This window comes from Urocampus carinirostris, chromosome 14 (genome assembly GCF_059441175.1).
Source record: "Urocampus carinirostris isolate Australia breed hairy pipefish chromosome 14, RoL_Ucar_1.0, whole genome shotgun sequence".
NCBI classification, from domain to species: Eukaryota; Metazoa; Chordata; class Actinopteri; order Syngnathiformes; family Syngnathidae; genus Urocampus; species Urocampus carinirostris.
This window is the reverse complement of record NC_142362.1, coordinates 10,222,168-10,242,298: the sequence shown is the minus strand read 5'-3', so window position 1 is coordinate 10,242,298 and position 20,131 is coordinate 10,222,168. Positions and strand designations below refer to the sequence as shown.

The 20,131-nt window shown below is 36.7% G+C and overlaps 1 protein-coding gene across 5 annotated transcripts in view; it reads left to right on the top strand.

The window, feature by feature from the left end:
* The window catches only part of epha6 (eph receptor A6), a 234,191-nt gene that overhangs the window by 49,396 nt on the left and 164,664 nt on the right, over positions 1–20,131 (top strand). For all 5 annotated transcript variants that reach the window (XM_088353348.1, XM_088353347.1, XM_088353346.1 and 2 more), the window contains exon 3: positions 7,269–7,932. In XM_088353348.1, the coding sequence (XP_088209474.1) occupies positions 7,269–7,932 (664 nt within the window). The remainder of the gene's footprint in view (positions 1–7,268; positions 7,933–20,131) is intronic.

Below are 20,131 nucleotides of genomic sequence, written 5' to 3'. Positions count from 1 at the left end.
CTGCGGTTGCGGGTTCATTACTACTCATTATTCACAATCCCGGTCTGTTATGCCTTGTCCTGTTTTAGTCTGTTATGCCTTGTCCTGTTGAGTTCGTGCCGGAGGAACTCTGTATTGTTCTGTTTTGCCTCGGAGTATTGGGCGACTTTTATTTTATTAAATAAAACCTATGGATCGTCAACGCATTTGAGTTCTCCCTTCATGCCTCCTGCCTCTGTTCTGGTCCGGTCTTCCCTTCCACGCCACCACGCCTCGTGACAATAATATTCATCTCATTAGCTACACCGCTTATCCTCAGTAGGGTCGCGGGGGTGTTGGAGCCCATCCCAGCAATCATCGGGCAGTGGGCAGGGGACACCCTGAACTGGTTGCCAGCCAATCGCAGGGCACACAGGGACAGACAACTCGCTCGCTCATTCACACCTAGGGACAATTTGGACTGGCCAATCCACCTGAAATGCATGTTTTTTGGAATGTGGGAGGAAAACGGAGTGCCCGGAGGAAACCCACGCAAGCACGGGGAGAACATACAAACTCTGCACAGGAAGTCTGTTAGCTGGATTTGAACCCACACAGGAGGTCCCCAAGACCTCAGAACTGTGCCCATCATCTCATCTCACTAGCTGCACCGCTTATCCTCAGTAGGGTCGCGGGGGTGTTGGAGCCCATCCCAGCAATCATTGGGCAGTGGGCAGGGGACACCCTGAACTGGTTGCCAGCCAATCGCAGGGCACACAGGGACAGACAACTCGCTCGCTCGTGCCCATAATATTGTTATTCAATAATATATATATTTTTATTTAAATAGAACATATTAAATAAGACCAACATTTTGCTGTATTCCCCGCGACCCTACTGAGGATAAGCGGTGCAGAAAATGGATGGACGGATGAATTTTACTGTATTTTCTTATTGGTGGGCGGTGGTTGGATCCCTTAACCATCAGGACACCATTTGTGGTGGTGTGTCTTTGGTCTCTCATCTTTGGCACCAGCGGTTCTTCACCAACAGATGGCAGCACTACCACATTTTTCATTCCCCCTGACTTTCCCACTTCTCAAGGTGTTCTTGATCAAGCCAATCAACCACTTCCTCTATATATACTGAAGCCTTCCATTAGTCATTCACTTGTCAAAATTTACTTGTCCAGCACTTCCTCGACCTGCAACTCCTTTCACCCTCTTCGTCTCTCCAAGTGCGTCCACTATAGCCATGTTTAAAGGTATGCCCAAGTTTGTTTTTTTTTCCCTTCAAGATTTTCTTCCATCAAAGACCCCTTCTCTCGTTCCGGTTCCTCTCCCTAGTGAAGTTTTCATTTAGCTGCTCCTTCTTGGGTTTTTGGTGGTCTCCTTGTTGTCCCGGGTTTGGGTTTGTCAGACACCCCATGACAAGTACATACTGTCTGGTGGCGCCCATTCCTCTGTAGGCTTTCCAAGTAAACTAATGAAATAACACCTTCAAATTATTTTTTTACTGGATAACATTGTTATTGCATAAACCGTTTAAAAAAAATGTGAACAACGAGAAAAAATGTATAATAAAATGTTGCTATATTTCATATTTTCTGAATGAATTAATAAAATAACACGTTAGAATTTCAAAAACAATTTAAGATGTTAGTTATTATAATTACAATTATAGTAGTTATTTTAGCTAACTTTTGTCTTTAGTATGTTTTTCTTTTTATTTTATTTTTATTTTACTAAATATTTTATTCAATATATCTCTTTAAAAAAATCAAAAGACAAAAAAATATTAAATTGAGCACATTTTTTCAAATATCATTTTCTGAATAAACTAATAAAATAACCCATCAAACTTCCAAGAAAAATGTTTTATGATGGTAGCAGATTATTTGCCCTGTTCAATGGTGAATATTTTTAATGTCAGTATTCAACATACCTTTTCTAAAATTAATGACCAAAAGAAATAATTTGAGCATTATCCTCATTTTTCCGATTACAATACGATTAATCTTACACCCCTTTTAATATGGATGTAGGCGCTAATTAGGCCCATTTCATGGTGAGTGTATATATATATTTATCTTTTGCAGTGGTTAGCACATTTATCCGACATGTGAACAGTCTCTGGTTTGAGACTGGGTAGAAACATTTCTTGGCCCAGGGTGGGATGCGCCTAACCAGGCTGTACTTGCTGAAGTCACACCACAGGAAAAGGTGCTCCTAGGACCCTAGTGGTTAAGTAATCCAACAAACGACATGTATTTTGGATTGTTTTTGTCTTCTATAATCTTTCAATAATGCAACAAAAATAAACTATATTAAAATTAGGAAATACAGTTATACAAGATACCCTTTACATTAAAATATATATATATATATATATATTTTTTTTTTTACTTTTCATCAGTTCTGCCTCAAAATGTTGGGGCAAATTTACCATTATTATCCTATCTTATGGATTGTTGTTCTTATTTAATTCATATTTTGCTGTATTTTAAAATTTTCCGAGTAAAATGATAAAAACGACACCTTAAATTTGCAAAACGCATCAACATGTTGGTAACAGGTAATTCTGTCCATTTTTTGGGGTGGTTTTTTTTTCTAATTTCTCAATATTCATTTCAAATATTTCTTTGGGGGGAAAAAAAAACTAGAAAAAATTATTAAAATGAGAAATTGTTTTCAGTTATACAAGATGCGTTTACATTAAAATATGATTGTTTTACTCTTTTATGAAATGAAATAAAATGATCTGCATTTATATAGCGCTTTTCAAGTCAATGACTTCCCAAAGCGCTTTACAATGTGCTCCACATTTCCCAATAGCGGCCTTGCAGCCATGTAAGGCGCTAACCTGCTTATTGGGGGTGTCAGGGGTTCAGTGTCTTACCCAAGGACACTTTGACATGTAAGACGGACGAGCCGGGATTCGAACTGGGATCCCTTGATCCCAAGACGAGCGCTCTACCTCCAGAGTCCTGCCACCCCTGGTTGGCTTTAGTCTTCTAAAAATTTTTAATGGTAACTCACCATTAACTAGTTTTTAAATTGTTACTATTAAACTGATTGTAAATTTTAACATGTTACTGGGAAAACTATAAACGAACCCTATAGAAAGCTATTCAGGTTCTATTTCAATTAAAAACCCAGATCTTGACTTATTTATTTTTATTTTGGGGGGAAAAAAGTCGTTGCCCTTGCATCCTTCAAGGATGAAAAAAGTTAAAGGAAAAATGGTCCACATACAGTATGTCATACACACTCACAAATTGCTCTTGTTTGCTCATAAAGTCACAGAACTGACATAAAGTTCCCCAATGACTTCAGCCACTTCATCCATCTCCCTAATATTTATTACTGTACCAGTCTCTGTGTGTGTGTGTGTGTGTGTGTGTTTTCTTTTTTGTGGGTGTTGCGTTCTAAAGGCAAACGTTTTTCATCAATCACTGAGGAAAGCGAGTGTTGAATAAAAATATCTCAAATGCATTGACTCTCTATCACGAGTGTTGCAAAGACAAAGACTGAGTGAAGAAAGCTTGGGGTCGACACAATTTATGGAAAACAATGCATTGAGCTGGGGAGGGGAAATGTGGATTAGAAAAAGAAAAAATACTAATACATAACATTTACACTAGGACAAACCTTAATAGTTAGATAACAATTTATGTGTGTGTGTGTACATTTATACATATACATATAAACCCTTTTATAGCCAGACGTCACAATACATCAAGATTTGCTTCTCCTAAAAAAAATATCAATAAATACTGAACAGATGAATAATTAATGTATCTAATAAATAACTTTGATTGTGTGCCTAACCTTTGTAATGTGTGTTTGTTAGAGCACAGTCTTTACAAAGCCAACGTTGGCATTTACTACACGCTAACAGTTAGCTGAAGCTAAGAAAATAGCAAGCTATTTTGCTGATATGAAGGGTAATATGGACTCCGTAGCAACAATCATAAACATTTAATTTCTATAAGGTGCGTTGCATACCTGAGCATTTTTGATGAGTGCCTCGGTCCAATCTTTTCGCTTGAATGCATTTAACTACAACTCTATTTTTCTTTGATCAGGAATATCAGTTGGGATCTTGTAAAACGTAATTTTAAGATCACCCAAATCTTATTTTTCTCCGATTCTGGAACGGAAAAACGGGTCAGTCGCCGGGACAGGAGAGCAAAAAACGTGGTTGGGATTGGAAATGAGTCTAAAGCCAGGAGAGGAGAGTAGACGTGGTCAGGATTAAAAAAAACGGGTTGTAGCCAAAACAGGTGGGAGTCAGGGTCGAAAATAGCTTGCCTCGAGTGAACTGACGTTCCCAGACAGACTGACAACAGGGGACAGAAAGGAGTGGGTTTGAATAGGGACAGGGAGCCAATCAGAGCCCGAGGCAGTTGGTGCCAAATGAGTGGGCACAGCTGATGCATATCGATAATCATGACAAATACATACAATATAATGTAAAAAAAACAAAATTGGCTTATGGCAATATACAATTATGTTATATATAGCTTACTTGTATATTATATCGATATATTAATCTTAAAACAATTCAGCTTTTTACAAGCAAATTTTTTTTATCGCTTTCAAACATGAATAAACTAAAATCTTCCCTCTGCTGTATATAGTAAATTGAACTTATGTTCTTAAGTGTTTAAGGCCTTTCACAATAAATTTGATTAAATACTTATCAAATGAAAAAGGGCAGAAAACCGTATCATGTACAAATGACTTTTTTACTGTTACTATTAAAGACCACTTTAAAATCGTATGACAGAGCTGAGTTAAATTGGATCTTGGATGATATTCCAAAACCGCTTGTGACACATCCGTATAATAAACTATTTTAAGACATATTCGCTAGGGGCTGTGTCTGACATTGCTACATTGCTTTTTGGTTTGGGGGAAGGAGTTCACTGGCTTGCTCAGTTGTCCTTTAGCAAAAACACGTCTTAAAGCCTAGTATTGATTTCCTTGCTAGCGCACCAAAGCATGATCAAAGCAAGGAACTGCGTTTCATTTGAAAAGCAAGTAAAAATATACAACATATTTTCCCGACCACAAGTCTCTCCGGAGTATAAGTCTCACCAGCCAAAAAATGTATATTTAAGAGGGAAAAAAAAACATAAGTCGCACCTGGAGTATTATTAACATTTGGGGAATTATTTGATAAAATCCAACATAAAACACATACACGTCATCTTAAAAGGTAATTTAAAATGAAAATAAAATAGAGTATACTAACGTTACACGTACGTGCATAACTTAGACACTCCCGAATACGCCAGTTACGACGTCAGTTATTCAGATAGTTCTAGCTTAAATAACATGCTTACCAAACTATCAGCATCACCTTTAATAACTAAATCCAATCAACTCTTCATCCTCTGAGTCACTTTTACCGGTAAACAACTCCCCATAAGTCACTCAAGTAGATAATGCGCTTTTTTATGTGTCAGTGAAGGTCGAAATTATCAACGCAGGGCTAGAGCGCCCTGTGTTTTAGTGTGAAAATAACAAGTGAAATTATATACAGTACCGGTATAAAAACGAACACTCAATAATATGATAATGTGTTAATAATTACACGTATAATGCATGGTTTACACTACAAGAAGATCATTCTATTACACGGACGTGACTTATATCCTACCACACGGACAGCATTCAATGGGGGACAGCAAGGTTTGGATTTAATTAATATTTGGGGGAACAACGCTCTGTTGTTAACATCCATGAATACTTCCGCAAACATACGTGCCCCGGTGTGACATAACGTGTCCTCCTGTGCGCATGCATACCAGTTGTTGTGTTCACACAGGAAGAGCAAGTCACCTACAAGTTTTATTTATCTGGAGATGTGAACAATCTTACAAAAACATCGGATTTCACCCAAGAATTGAAATTGAGCAATAAGCTCTGCAGTCTAAACCTAGCCTAAGTCTAACCAGAGTACAGTATCGTAACCCCAGCCAAACTATAAAAAACTGCAACTTATAGTCCGGAAAATACAGGAAATCTGTTTGAATGTAGTATCACATGGTATATGTCACTGTACCAAATTGATATTTAGGATGAAGCGGAGGTTAACTTCACATTACAATCATGTATAATACAAAGGGCGCAAAATAACAATGACAAAAACAAAACATTTTACCATTTTCATATTCCAACAAAAATGTTTTACAAATATACTGTAAGGTAAAATAATTAAAAAATCTACCAATGGATCAATATGTTTGTGTTTATTTATTCATTTATTAATTCATTTAGAGCCATTACATATAAAATGTTTTCAGAAGAATTTTCCCTGAGTGCCTGAACGTAAAAATGTGTTTTGGTTGTTTTATTTTAATTAACTATTCTAAAGGCTCGGGCGATGCTGATCAGGAAATATCAAGCATCTGGGATTACTTTCAGTTTGATAAATCACCACTAGACGACAGGAACCATCATTGATCAGATATTTTTCCACAAATCGAGGAGCCCCACTTGTTTGTGTTGCTTTGCTTCCCCTATCCGGTTATTGAGAGTGTGTGGGTGGCCCCGAATGACTGAAATTGTGTGAAGTCCAAGACATCATTCGTGAACATGTGCAGTGGTTATGCAATAAGATCTTATTTTGCAAGCAAAACGCCTTTTGTATAAATTGAAAGCAATGTTTAAATATTTGAGCATATTTTGAGGTATCACAGTTGTAAAACATAACACTGAAGGGAAGGTAATGCTTGAAATGCACTATTTGTCAAAAAAAGCTGTTTCCCTCAGAATTCAGCAAGTATTTTCAAGAAAGTTAGCAAAGTTACAACTGTTGTTTACTTAACAATGGTAAAAGCTGAAAAATATACTTATTTCTAATGAAAAAGGAATGTTGAATCTTCTTTTAATTGGTCCTGTTCGTATATAAATATAGGATTAAACATTCCATATGTCTTCAAAAATGAGCCGAAATGGCAAAAATTGTCTGGCACTCGCACTTCCCATTTGCAAGACACGTTTGGCATTAAATGAGTTACTTTATTTATTCCTCATTTCTTTATTAATTTATAAATTGACAATTGTTACAAAAAATACATTGCCATACTGAAAATTTACCTGCCATTAAATAAAGTTGATGTTCAAAGTTGTTATGCTATGTTTAAGGAAGCTTTGCAACATGAACAGACTGTTTTTATAAGACATTATTTTACTGAATTGTGGATATGCCTAAAACCAGTTAAATGTATCAGTTGAAAGGTAAACTTGCCATTTAAATATTTGTTTCGATTTTCTAAACCTTTCATATTCTTTCCACAGTGGGATGCCATCACAGAAATGGACGAGCACAACCGTCCCATCCACACTTTCCAGGTGTGCAACGTGATGGAGCCCAACCAGAACAACTGGCTCCGTTCCAATTGGATTTCTCGACAGGCGGCCCAAAAAATCTACGTGGAGCTTCGCTTCACCTTACGTGACTGCAACTCGATCCCTTGGGTGTCGGGCACTTGCAAAGAAACCTTTAACCTCTTCTACCATGAAACGGACGAGGCGCACGGCGTCAAATTCAAACCCGCTCAGTACACCAAAGTGGACACCATCGCAGCAGATGAGAGCTTCACTCAGATGGATCTCGGCGATCGAATCCTAAAGCTCAACACTGAAGTGCGTGAGGTGGGACCCGTTAGCAAGGACGGCTTCTATCTGGCCTTCCAGGACATCGGGGCCTGCATCGCTTTGGTCTCGGTGAGGGTCTACTACAAGAAATGTCCATTTACGCTGAGAAACCTGGCCTCGTTTCCGGACACGGTGCCCCGAGTGGACTCTTCTTCGTTGGTGGAGGTGAGAGGGGCATGCATCGACCATGCTGAAGAGCGGGACACGCCCAAACTCTTTTGTGGAGCCGACGGAGACTGGTTGGTCCCCTTGGGGAGATGTGTCTGCAGTGTTGGACATGAGGAAGTCGACGGATCCTGCATTGGTAAGTTCATTTAATTTCTTGTTTTTAAAAACCTACAAAAATATTCAACAGAACTACCGAACAGAAATCCCTTCTTTTTTTGCGGTGTTTACATTCCATAAAGAAAGTCAAAACCCTGAAGTAAAAACATTTATTTATGTATTAAACACTCTATTATTTATTGAAACCAAAGAACAATCCCCATTTACAGGCTCAAACATTTGTTTTAGAAATAAAAGTACTGTACTTTTTGTTTTACAAATAGCTTCCATACTGTCAAAGTATGATTGTCAAACATTTTTTCTACACTATCAGTGTTCATTTTACCGCTGAAAAGGGATGGGTCCCGGGGACTCGCATGCTCAGAAATCTATGGGTCCCAACATAGATCTATGGGTACCCAAAATTTAGTGTTATCGAGGTTGAAATTGTAAATCAGTGACAAATATATAATAAAAATCTATATATTCATTCAGTTTTAATCATCAAATTATTACTTCATTTTCTGCATCAAGTTATTGTTGATAATATACCGATTAAAGGGATAACCACAAACCTGTCTTTTTTTTTCTCCTTTTATACTTCCTTTTTTTCTTAACTTCTTTATACAACACAATAATTCGTAATATAATGCATCAAAGCAAGTGAGCCGTTTGAGAGCCGGCTCTCTTGAATGAGTTGAGCCAAAAAAGCCGGTTCTCTAAAAAGAGACGGACTTTTCACCACGCAACTCGAGATCAGCGTGCAGACGAAAACTCGAACCGCGAGACCAAAACAACATCTGCCGGATCTGCCTGATGAAAAGTTTGGAGTGCGGTAGATCTTTGTTTAAAAAAAAATGTAATCGGTTAATAATGACAATTTTGAGTCAGTTGCGTCCCAGGGACGCGAGCAAACGAGAACACTGCACTATAGCTTTTCAAATGATTTATCGGTGATTTTTTTCGCTATCGTAACCTTTATTGGGAAAATACAAACGCGGCATGAATGCTTCTATGCTGCATAAGCATGTCGAAAAGTCCAACTTTATCAGCGATAGAAAGCATCTCCTCCTACCTTTTGATCCGTTTGTGGGTCTGGAGAGTTTTGTATGATGGCATATACTTTATATAGATTCACAAAGCTGTTTGTGAACAACTAAGACCATATTGTTATTGACGCAGAGGTAGACACAGGCAGAAAGGGGGCGGGGTGACTCTTTGGCCAGTCAGAACGCAAAACGAGGTATTACTGTATACCTTTTTATCTGCCTGTTCCATAACTGTAGATATTTAGAATTGCCTCAGATCCTGGGTATTTTTTGTTGTCTCAAATGTTTCATGCGTGGGTGTTTTCGGGCATCTGTACGGTGCGTGCCACCTGCTTCTCCTGGGGCAACGCTGGTGTTACAAATTACCCACACGGACTCGATGGCAGCTGTCTGATATGATTTTTGGATTATCCCTGGCACAACACAATGGCACCAAAAACACACATCTATCAACGTCTGTTGAGTTCTTTGCCAAATGTCCTGGTTTATGAACAGTGCCATTTCACATCATTAAGAATGCCTCGAATGGGATTTGGGAAACAAACGTGTTTCATCCTGATTTAGGAAACGAACCAGATTTCTTTTCTTTTTTTACCTATCTGGGATCTGTATTTACAACTCATTTTTCTTTGTATTTCACTGTCTATTGTTATCTCATTTAGGTGCTATACGTTTTCAGAAGCTTTGTCCCCGATTACCGTAATGTAAAAATATGTTATTTTGTTTTATTTTAAAGAACTGTTATAAATGATTCGACACAGCTCATTAGTAAATATCAAGCCTCTGGGAATGATTTCACATGATAAATCACCACTTGAGGTCAGGAGTGGCTTTTACCAGATCTTTATCCACACATCGAGGGTTCACCCACTTCCTAATCTTACTTCCCGTATCCAGCAGTTGAAGTGTATAGGCGGCTCGGTATGGTGGGTATAGGCGTAGTGAAGGAGTGTGGTCGAAGTAACAAATATATGGATATGTTTTCTTTACAAAATGATGACGTCAATTTGTGTACTGCATGGAAAGAATTGTTTTAGATATTGGCGGTGTCACAAGTCCAAAAAAAGCACTGAAGGGAAAATTCTGCTTTAAATGCATCCTGTCACAAATAGCCACAGTTAGAAATGAGTACAATATTTTAAAAAAACCCTAGCAATATTCAACTGTTGTTTACTAAACAATCGTAACAGCTAGAACCATTTTTTTCTAATGAAGTGGGTGCAAGGTTTATTGTATTATAAAAAAAAAATGCCAAAATTGGCTTGCATCGGGCCTTTCCCATTTGAGAGAAACGCCTGACTTTGAGTTAATATTGATATGTGCCGTCATAAAGTCTGAAATCCGTCTTTGTAATTACTGTAAATAACAAACTGATGCTACTATAAGTCTGCGTTTTTTTGCTTATGATAAAAAACATGTTTAACCAGATGCACTAACGCAGATTGATCACATTTAACTAGTCGCGGTTTTCAAAATTGTATCAACACATTGTGGGTTAAAAGCAGCTGCTATATCTGGATTTTTTTTTTTTCATATGCGCGTCAGAAAATGTTAAGTCCATGTCACTGAAGACTCTATTGAGGTGTAGAGCAGACGGCGTTCGCTTCGTGTTTGAGTTGTGATTTGAAGCGTGCGGTTGAGCCTACGCATGAAAATGTGCTTTGTCTCCACCATCTGCTTTTTGTTTATCTGGAGTTTTGATTTCACTGCAATTTTTTCTATATGATTAAATATTTAGTTTTAAAATGCAACCCTCCAAATATCAACTTCTAAAAGCTGTGACAGTAATGGCTGGTAGCAAGAGAATCCAATACCAGGTTCTACGCATTCAATCTATCTCCTGTCAGTCAATGAGCAGCGCATTTGGGAAGCTACGTTAGCTGATGGCGGTTTTCCACAAGCTCAGCAACGGAATTGAAAGCATGTTGGCTGACGGGACTGAAAACGGGAGATGAATGTCAATAGTTGAATAACGAGCTGAAAACTGAGCAGTTCTTCTAGCATGCTACCAAATAAAATTTGCCTAAATGTTGGCCGCTTGGGGACAGTGCCATTGTATTCATGCACGGTGTGCAAACAAATTGAGAACAGATGAAAGCTACAAATGAATTTTTCACAGATTGTAAGGATGATTTTGAATAAAAATAATAATTAAAAAAAGAATTCCCGGCTAATTCTTGTCAGCATGGGAATATTTTCAAATGTCGAAATATTAGCCATAAACTAGTAATATTCTTCAAATAAAACGTGTTTTATTTTTATACACACAGAGGATTTAATATTTGTTTTATGTAATAAAATCATAATAATTATGTTTCTTTAGTCATAGCAATCATCTAAAATAAAAAAATCAAACCACAGTAGAGCACAAGTTAAAACTATGACTATTGTTTTTATTTTATGTTTAAATATTATAAGAAAACAATACTCCCTAGTCCATCTATGCTCAAGTCATCACTGTTCTCATTGATAGGCACTATAAAGGGACATTGTGTATTATTTAGGGCCTCCTAGTGGTAAAACATCCTTCATTAATGATAAAAAACCAAAATAAATTTGAATAATAATCAAAAATACATAAATCATGCTATTTTTTTAACTATTGGGTCTACAAATGTGCATTTATTGTTAATATTATAAGGCTAATCCAGCCATCTTGCGCCGCCCTCAAAAACATAAATCTTGTGAAAGCCTGAGAAAAAAAAGGAAAAATGCTGTGGTTTGGTCCATTTAAGCACCAGTAGTTTGTAATGTTCCTTGTGCTTTTTAGCTCACCTCTTTGGTTGCTCTACACAAAAGAGCGACATCAAGTGGTCAAATATCACTTTCTCTTGAGCATTGTGGTGCCAAAATTCACGATTTAGCATATTGTGATAATGGACAATGCTAGAGGTATAGAAAGACGGTTAAAACCCTTTTTGTTTTTGCTTCCCTCTCACCCGATTACTACTCTTGTAGCAGTGTTCTGCGATAATATCATTTAGTAATTGCCAAGCAGCAATGGGGCAAGTAAAACGTCTGAAATGACTGGTCATTATTTCTTTTGTCAATGCTTACCCATTATCAGCTCATGGCCACTCATCTAATCGAGGAAACAAGAAATAATGTGAATGTCAGACGTATACACATGTAATGTGCTTCAGGGACGATGTTTTATCTACCGTAATGCAATTTATTATGACATGCTGCTGCCCTCCGTTAGGCTTCTGTTTATTGATTTTGACTGGATAAAGTGCTGAAATTGAATGCTATAATGGTTTGTTTACTGTTTTTTTTAATGTTTATATTACGAATAGGTCCGACGTGCTTAATGAAGATGTCACAACAGGTTTTCAGTGGTGTTAAGAAAGGGATGATTAGTAATTTATAAGTTTATTTTTTTTTTTGAGCTGATATTTTTGTTTAAAAAAAAAAAAGAATAGTTACATGACTAGCCACTATAACGTTTGAAGGCCTATCAAATTCTAATGCTGTTTTGGGGCGAAAACGGAAAAAAATCCAGGTCATCTGTGTTCCCTATATGAAGAGGAAAATGAAGTTTCATAAAGTATTTGGAAAATGTACTTTTCTCATTTGAATCGTGCTGGTCATTATCAAGTAAATGTATTTTTTTGTATAGCCCTTGATCACAAGGAGTCTCAAAGGGCTGCACAGACCACGGATTATTGCAAACTACAGACTATTATTACACCATCCCCTGATGTAAAACCTACATGAGGGCAAGGAAAAACTCAAAAACCTCAACATGAGGAAAATGAAGAAACCTTGAGGAGGCACTGCACATTACGTAATCTCCCTTCCACAATGACCAGGCCTCAATTGATGTTGCAATAATGAAAAATAAAATGAAAATAAAATAAGAAATAATAAAGTATTATATAAAAGAAAAAGGATGACCGGGTTGCAATAGATGTAGCATTAACAAACACTACACAGACATCGTCAACATAAAATATAGATGATTCATAAACTACACTATTAGTATGTTTTAAACCTAGATTTAAACAGTACCACTGATTGAAATATCATAGCTAGTGCAATTGATGACAAGTCCGCTACGTCACTCAACCAAAGCACCATCCAGTGGCATGAAATTATCACAAGTGCTTCATGAAGCTTCATTGGTCCAGCGCTACCTTAAAAGAAACAATTTGACCCAAAAATGTATGAATGGGCACCTGTATGATGCGGCAGAGGTAAACCAGAGAAAGCTGTCGGGCCCTGCTGTTGAACAGAAAAGTGTATTGTGTCACCCTGACCCGAGTGACATGGTTGCTTTCTTGTGTCCCGTTTCATCTGGAGGGACGAAAGGATGACCGACTTGGGTGCCGAGGGCTTTCCGTTGGCGCCTTGCATGATCATGGCCGCTATTGGTGTGTGTGTGTGTGTGTGTGTGAAGCACATTGTAAAGCGCTTTGGGAGGTCTTCATTGACTTGAAAAGCGCTATATGAATGCAGACCATTTACCATTTAAGCTCAGTGCTCTCACTCTTCCTTTGTCAGTCCGTCAATGAACATCCGCCCCGCAAGATGTGGGTTTTGACTCAGTCCTGTTTCCTGTTGGTATTTCCTGTCCGGTATTGTTCCCATTTATTTTGTCCTGTTTAACATCGGTTTCCAGTTTGTTCCCGTCTAGTTTGTCCTGTTTATTTTTGATATCCTGTTTTGATATCGATCCTGTCTATCCCGTCCTGTTCTGTATTGACCCTATTGGTCTGATATCTGCTCGGGCAGTTGGTATCGATCTCGTTGGCCTCTGGCTTCCTGTCATTCCACGCCAGACTACTGCTTAACGTGCAGGACTCCCCATTTCCCGTAAAATAAAAGGCTTGTGTGAGAAACGTCACGCATTTGGGTCCTGTTCCGGTTCATGACAAGGAGATGTTGATTGTATATTATCGGGTAACAGACAAACCACCCACATTCGCATGTACATGTCTTTCTAATCAATTTGTCCTGACACTTTTATATCCTGGCAGATTTTCTCAGCCAGTCCATTCGTTGCTTTGTAAACATTATTAAACGAAAATATTTGTCATCGCATTTGTAAATTACCAGTCATTTAGCAGAGCTTTAGAAATTGCCCGCCTCCTCTCATGAATGCAAATCACGGCGTACGACAGAATTTGAATGCATAGCTTTTTTTGTTTTGTTTTGTTTTGTTTGTTGTCTCAGCAGCGAGCGCATTAGCATTGCGTCTGTGCCTGTGACATCAAAAGTAATTGAGAGCTCTTTGATTGCGTGTACAGTATTTTCACTGACTTGTCATTCAGTTCGGCGTGCCAACTCGGGTTAAGAGGTATGTCTCGAGTAATGTCTCGTGTAAATAGCTGGGAGCATATCTGTCTAAAACGACATATAAAACGGACGATTAAAGGTGACACAGTTAAGGCTCTCGGGCAGGGGTGGACAGTGGGTTAAAAATGTTGGCCGTGGAGCCAATCCTGGAGAACTATCCTTTTTTTTGTTTGTTTTATGAATAAAAATACCCGCAGACATCTACATCTTGTGTTTTTTTTTTAATTCATTTTTATAAGATGTGTCTCATTAAATTGGTTTTGAAACACTGACAATTAAAACAAAATAAGTATTTAGTTTGATATATTGTTTTAGAATATTCCTGTAGTTGTATTTTTGGAGTATATTTGCACTCAGGCTTTTGTAGTATTACTGTAGGTTTTTTGTAGTATTTTTGTCCATCCATATGTAGCCTAGGTCTATGCTTCTGGCAAGGCAATCACAAGCACATCTTGTAAGACAGGATTTCAACCCAGTCTTTCTGATTTAATTTCCCCCTATAGTCTGAGACATTTTCTCACAAAATTACGTCTACTAGTGATTCCAAGAGCCAAAAAGAAATCAAGAGGTTTGAGTGTTTTCAATTCGAAACCCCATTCCACCCTCTGAGATACGAACTGCAAACTCAGTGGAAGTGTCTAAAACTATGCTTTTTGAGCTTTTCCTTGCCTTCATGTACTGTATGTTTCAGAAAAGGGGTTTTTATAATGGTGGTATGGGCGGCCCTTTGAGACTTTTTATGATTTGGGCTACACCAATAAACATTGATTGATTGATACATATATCTGTTGTAGTTTTTTTAAGTATTTCCATATTAGAGTTTCTGTAGTATTGTTGCAGTATAACCATATCAGTATTTTACTAGTATTTCTTTCGTATTTTTGTCATGTTTAATTTGTTGTATTTTTGTAGTATGTCTGTTCTAAAATTTCTGTAGCATTATTTTTGTATTGTAATATTACTGTAGGTGGAATTTTCAAATAGTAGTGTTTTGTAATATTCCAGTTGTATTTTTGTAGGTCTTTCTTTAGAATTTGTGTGATATTTATGGAAATGTATTTTTGTACTATTTCTGTTGTAAAGTGCCTTCAGTGGTATTCTAGTAATTATTACTGTAGTTTTGGCTATTTTTGAAATATATTTAAATTATTTCAAGTATTTTTTTTAGTATTTTAGTAGTATTTCTGTTGTCAATTCTCAGTAGTAGTATTTTTGTTTCATGGGATTACTCTAGTGGTTTTATATTTAATTACAGAATGAAAGCAAAATAATATATTAGATCCCTCCTTGTAAGCACTATATTAGATAGTTCAATTTGTAGTATTTCTGTAATAGTATTTTTTTGTAGACTCACAAAAGGACAATGACACCAAAAAAATGTTTTTATTAGTAGTACTTGATAGTTTGCCCACCCCTGCTCTATTGCTATTTCCATTTGCTGTATACCAAGTAGTACTGTAGCTAAAAAAAAAAAAAAAAAAAAAATTCTAGGGCTGATACAAGACTAATTATTAATCTAATAGTAATAACTGACAACTGATATTCAAATCCAATATAAATACATTGTTATTGTTTTGCTTTTCTGGGCCAATACCCAAAATTGTTTATAAGTGGTAAAGAAAGCCAATAACCAACATTTGAAGCCAAAATTCAGTACGACTCCCCGATTTTTTTTCTTCTGGGTCGATAAACGCTAATGCATTTTTTAAGGAGACAGTTATCCGATATTCAAATCGCATAATCATTACGACTATACCAATAGTCCAAGACTGATCTTTGGTGGGAAAGAAGTCTAATAATCCCTATTTGAAGCCAATATCAACTTCAAAATTAATCTGTTTAAAAAGCCACTCAAAAATTTCAAGGTGTTGCCTTGTAGAGTGAAAATATAAACAACAAAATATATTTGTGCTCCATTTACTACGATTTTTTAAATTTGTTACAAATATCCTAAATGTTACATTTTTACTTTTGATGTACTTTTAAAATTAAACAAAACATACTTATAATGGTCCGGTCTGCTATTTACATTATAGCTTTTCAAGTACAAGTACTATGGTTGCATTCAGTGTTTTTTCAACCAGTGAACCGAAGCACAGCAGTGTGCCGTCTATTGTGGCACTAAAACTGCCCAAATTTATTATTATTTATAAAAAAAAAAACATGCCATCAGTAAAGTGCTTTACAATGTGCTTTCCCTTTTACACACACTAACTCCAATTTTTCAACCAGTGTGCCGGGGCACACAAGTGTGCCGTGAGACCTTGACTAGTGTGCCGTTTCAATTTTCCCAATTTTATTTTTGCAAAAAATCAAGCCATTATTCAGTATTTTTGCTTTCTTCGGACGAGGAACTGTACTAGTTATCCATATCAGTAGGTGGCGGTAGATTTTTACATATTTTTTGTATACTAATTATCGGCTTATGAGGTAGAACAGTACATTTAATAACATAAATGAAGCACATCATTCTTTTTTATTTTAATTATTTTCTTTTTATATATACCAATTACCTGCTTATGAGGTAGTACAGTGAAATATTTGACATAACTTAGTTTTCAAACATTTTTGACGGACAGTGGGAACTTTTTTATAAATAAAAGTGTACCTTGCTTCGAAAATGGTTAAAAAACACTGCACTAACTAGCCAATAGTAGCGTCTGCATGGAAGGCAATCTTCGAGGGCATTAGGGATTCAGTGTCTTGCCCAAAGACACTTCGACATATAACACGGAGGAGCCGGGAATCAAACCTGCGACCAGTTTTTATTGAAATACATATTTCCCTGAGTATATAATCCAGATTTAAATCCTTAGATAAGACTATACTAAATAAATACAGGTATTGGCTTAATAGTCTGTGTAGTGTATAATCCTCTTTATGGGTATGACATCACTTTTAGTAATGCAATATTATGTAAAGTTGTTTTACTAAAATACTTTGGTAAAATGGTTTTAAAGTAAACCAAATGCTAAACAGCATCAAGTGTAAAAGTGTAATAGTGTTTTTGGACCTGATGTACTCGTTACTCCCAAACGAAATTGCTTTAATTCAACGCAGGCATTGGTGGTACAAATACATGATTTATGGTGAGCAAGAAAAATATACCACTCTATCACAGCGCTACTCGATAAATATTATCTCCCAAGCAGCTGTCCAGCATTCTGCTTTTGTTCTGCTTTAAATGCATATGCAAATCAGCAAGCTGCCACCACACAACATTAATGAAATTTAGAGTCGTAGGCAGCTTTCAAGTTCACTAAAACGGGCGCAGAAGCTTTTTTATGTAACTAAAACCCGAAAAAGTCTTACAAGCATTTCCATTGAGATATTTCTCATGCGCAGCTGTATACCTTCGCTTCTATTATTCGGCGTGATGCAACGCTTGTCAATCCAGTTTCTTTCGAATGCAAATCGACGGCGTTCCTGTGATGTCGTTTAGCGCCACGGGCGAATTTGCGCTGAATGGGGATTTGTACTAATCAGTGTCGGGTTCAAACTCGGGTCAGGTTAAGAGAAATAATAATGAATTCACAAATAATACATAGATAATGTATTATTTAAACAATTCATTAGATGCTATTAATAAATTTATAATTCATAAAAAGTATATACGCGACCGTTCAATAGTTATGTGTCACTTGAAAATGTCCATTCTTTGACAAAAGTGAAGTCTAAATGGTAAAAAAAAGTATTTTAAATAAAAATCATTATGTCTACCTTTAGCAATATCTCAATTATGCTTTCTATTTATGTTAAAATCTTTTGGAGAAAAGTGTGACTTTTCAAAGAAAACACACATTTGTTTGGGTGACGTTAGTGTATATTATGTTGTAGTTTTCATAAAATATTTTGTACTCAAAATATAAATGTTTAAATAAATATCCGTTTACATTTTTTTCCTGTTATGTTTACAAAATAAAAAAAGATCCAACTACATCATTAATGACATTTGAAATAAATAATATTAATGACATAGATAATTAAATAAATTATTACATTTAGATTAAAAAAAGCATTCATAATATGTATTGTGTTCTAGTTTTCAGAAAATAATTAATTTTGAAAATCTAAAAGAAAATATTATTAAATAGTAGTTACATTTTGTTTTCACAAAATTGGGTTTTTATTCCCCAACTATTGTTAATTATATATGTATTTAGTGTGTGTGTGTGTGTGTGTGTGTGTGTAACGGGTGTAATAATAACTTTTGTTTTATTGAAATTCCTGCTGAAATATGTGTATAGTTTTTGGTAAATGTCCTGCAATGCTGAGTCCAACAGTGCCATCTGCTGGTATGGGGTGGGGTTTGGTTTTGGCTTCTAACATGTGACCAGGAGGCGGGGTTTGTTGTTAGTCTTACTAGAGAGAACTACAAAGGTAAGACATATCTTTTGGTGCTCCACAAAAGAAGTTAATTTTAAACATTATAACCCCAGCTGACAAATCTCTCACCATGCATAGTAATGTGATTGATATTGTCAAGCTGTTTAGGTTTATTTTTGTTTTGTTTCTGTTTTACTAAATATTAATTCCCCTTGTAGAGATCAAACCCAGCAGAAAAAGCTAATGTTGTGACTCATCCATTTGCAGGTAAATTGTACCCGTTTTTATACTCATTATTGTTTTTATTCTTATTTTCTCATATACATTAAAAAAGGATGATGTTAGTTAAAATTCAGACTAAAGAAAAACATGTTGAATTCATTGTAAACGTTAAAAATCCACTATACGATCTCCTGTTAAAATGTAAAAATGTATTGTGATATTCTAAAATGTATTTTCTGTAAAGTGAAAAGAAAGCTCTTTGATATGCTTTGTTGTTAGTCTTATCAGAGAGAACTTCAAAGAGATCAGACCCAGCAGAAAAAGCTAATGTTGTGACTCATCCATTTGCAGAAACTGTAATAATAAAAACCTCATCATCCAGTCCAGCGTGAATGTGGATCTTTGGTGGGACACGTACACCGCGGTTACATTGGTGCCGTGACCCGTGACTTCTCTCAAGCTCTCCGAACCGAGGACTGTCCTACCTGCCACATCATTTCATGAAGCCATCAGCTCACAGTATTTAAAACTGCTATACAGTGACGTGTTACGCAGGCGATTTGGACTTATTTACATCTTTGAAACATGTTTAATCAGAGCACAAGTGATGTTTCTGAGGGGGTAGCTGATCAGATGACAAATATTATTCAGGCGATAGGACATAAATTGGCTGATAGCATTTTCTCACGTATACAGTCACACAATATAGTAACTCCTAGCGCTGCTGCCACACAAGATGTAGGAAAAACGTTGAGTAAGCCTGGTCATGTATCAGATGAATCACAGGTTCAGGTGGTTACACAGAGAAAGCTCAAAGAACCACCATCATTTACTGGGGAAGGCTCAGACTCAATAAAAGTACATGAGTGGGAAGATCTAATGAGGACATTTATTAAAAAGAGTAATGTGAGACTTGAAGAGCAAGCAGAGGAAATCCTTATGCATTTGAGAGGAAAAGCTAAAGATGTAGTTAAGTTTGGCATCAGAAACAGTAATATAGACGTCTATACCCGCCCTGACAAAATTTATAGTCTTCTCAGGAAACACTTTAGCTGTACCAAGTACTCTGCTGTCCCTTTAGCTGACTTTTATTCAACTTTGCCCAAAGACCAGGAAAACAGAGCAGCTGACCTTGCCTCTGACTGCTTGAGTGAGCAGGGCAAAACATTTGACAACCCTGAAATAGAGGTTACTTGCATGTTTATTAGCAACTGCCCTTGCAAAGAACTGGCACTCACTTACAGATCTAAAACCATCGATAAGTGGTCAGCATGTGAAGTACTAGAGGTGCTGAATGAATACCTCGCTGAGAAGAGCTACAAAGCAGCTTCCCTACAACAACCT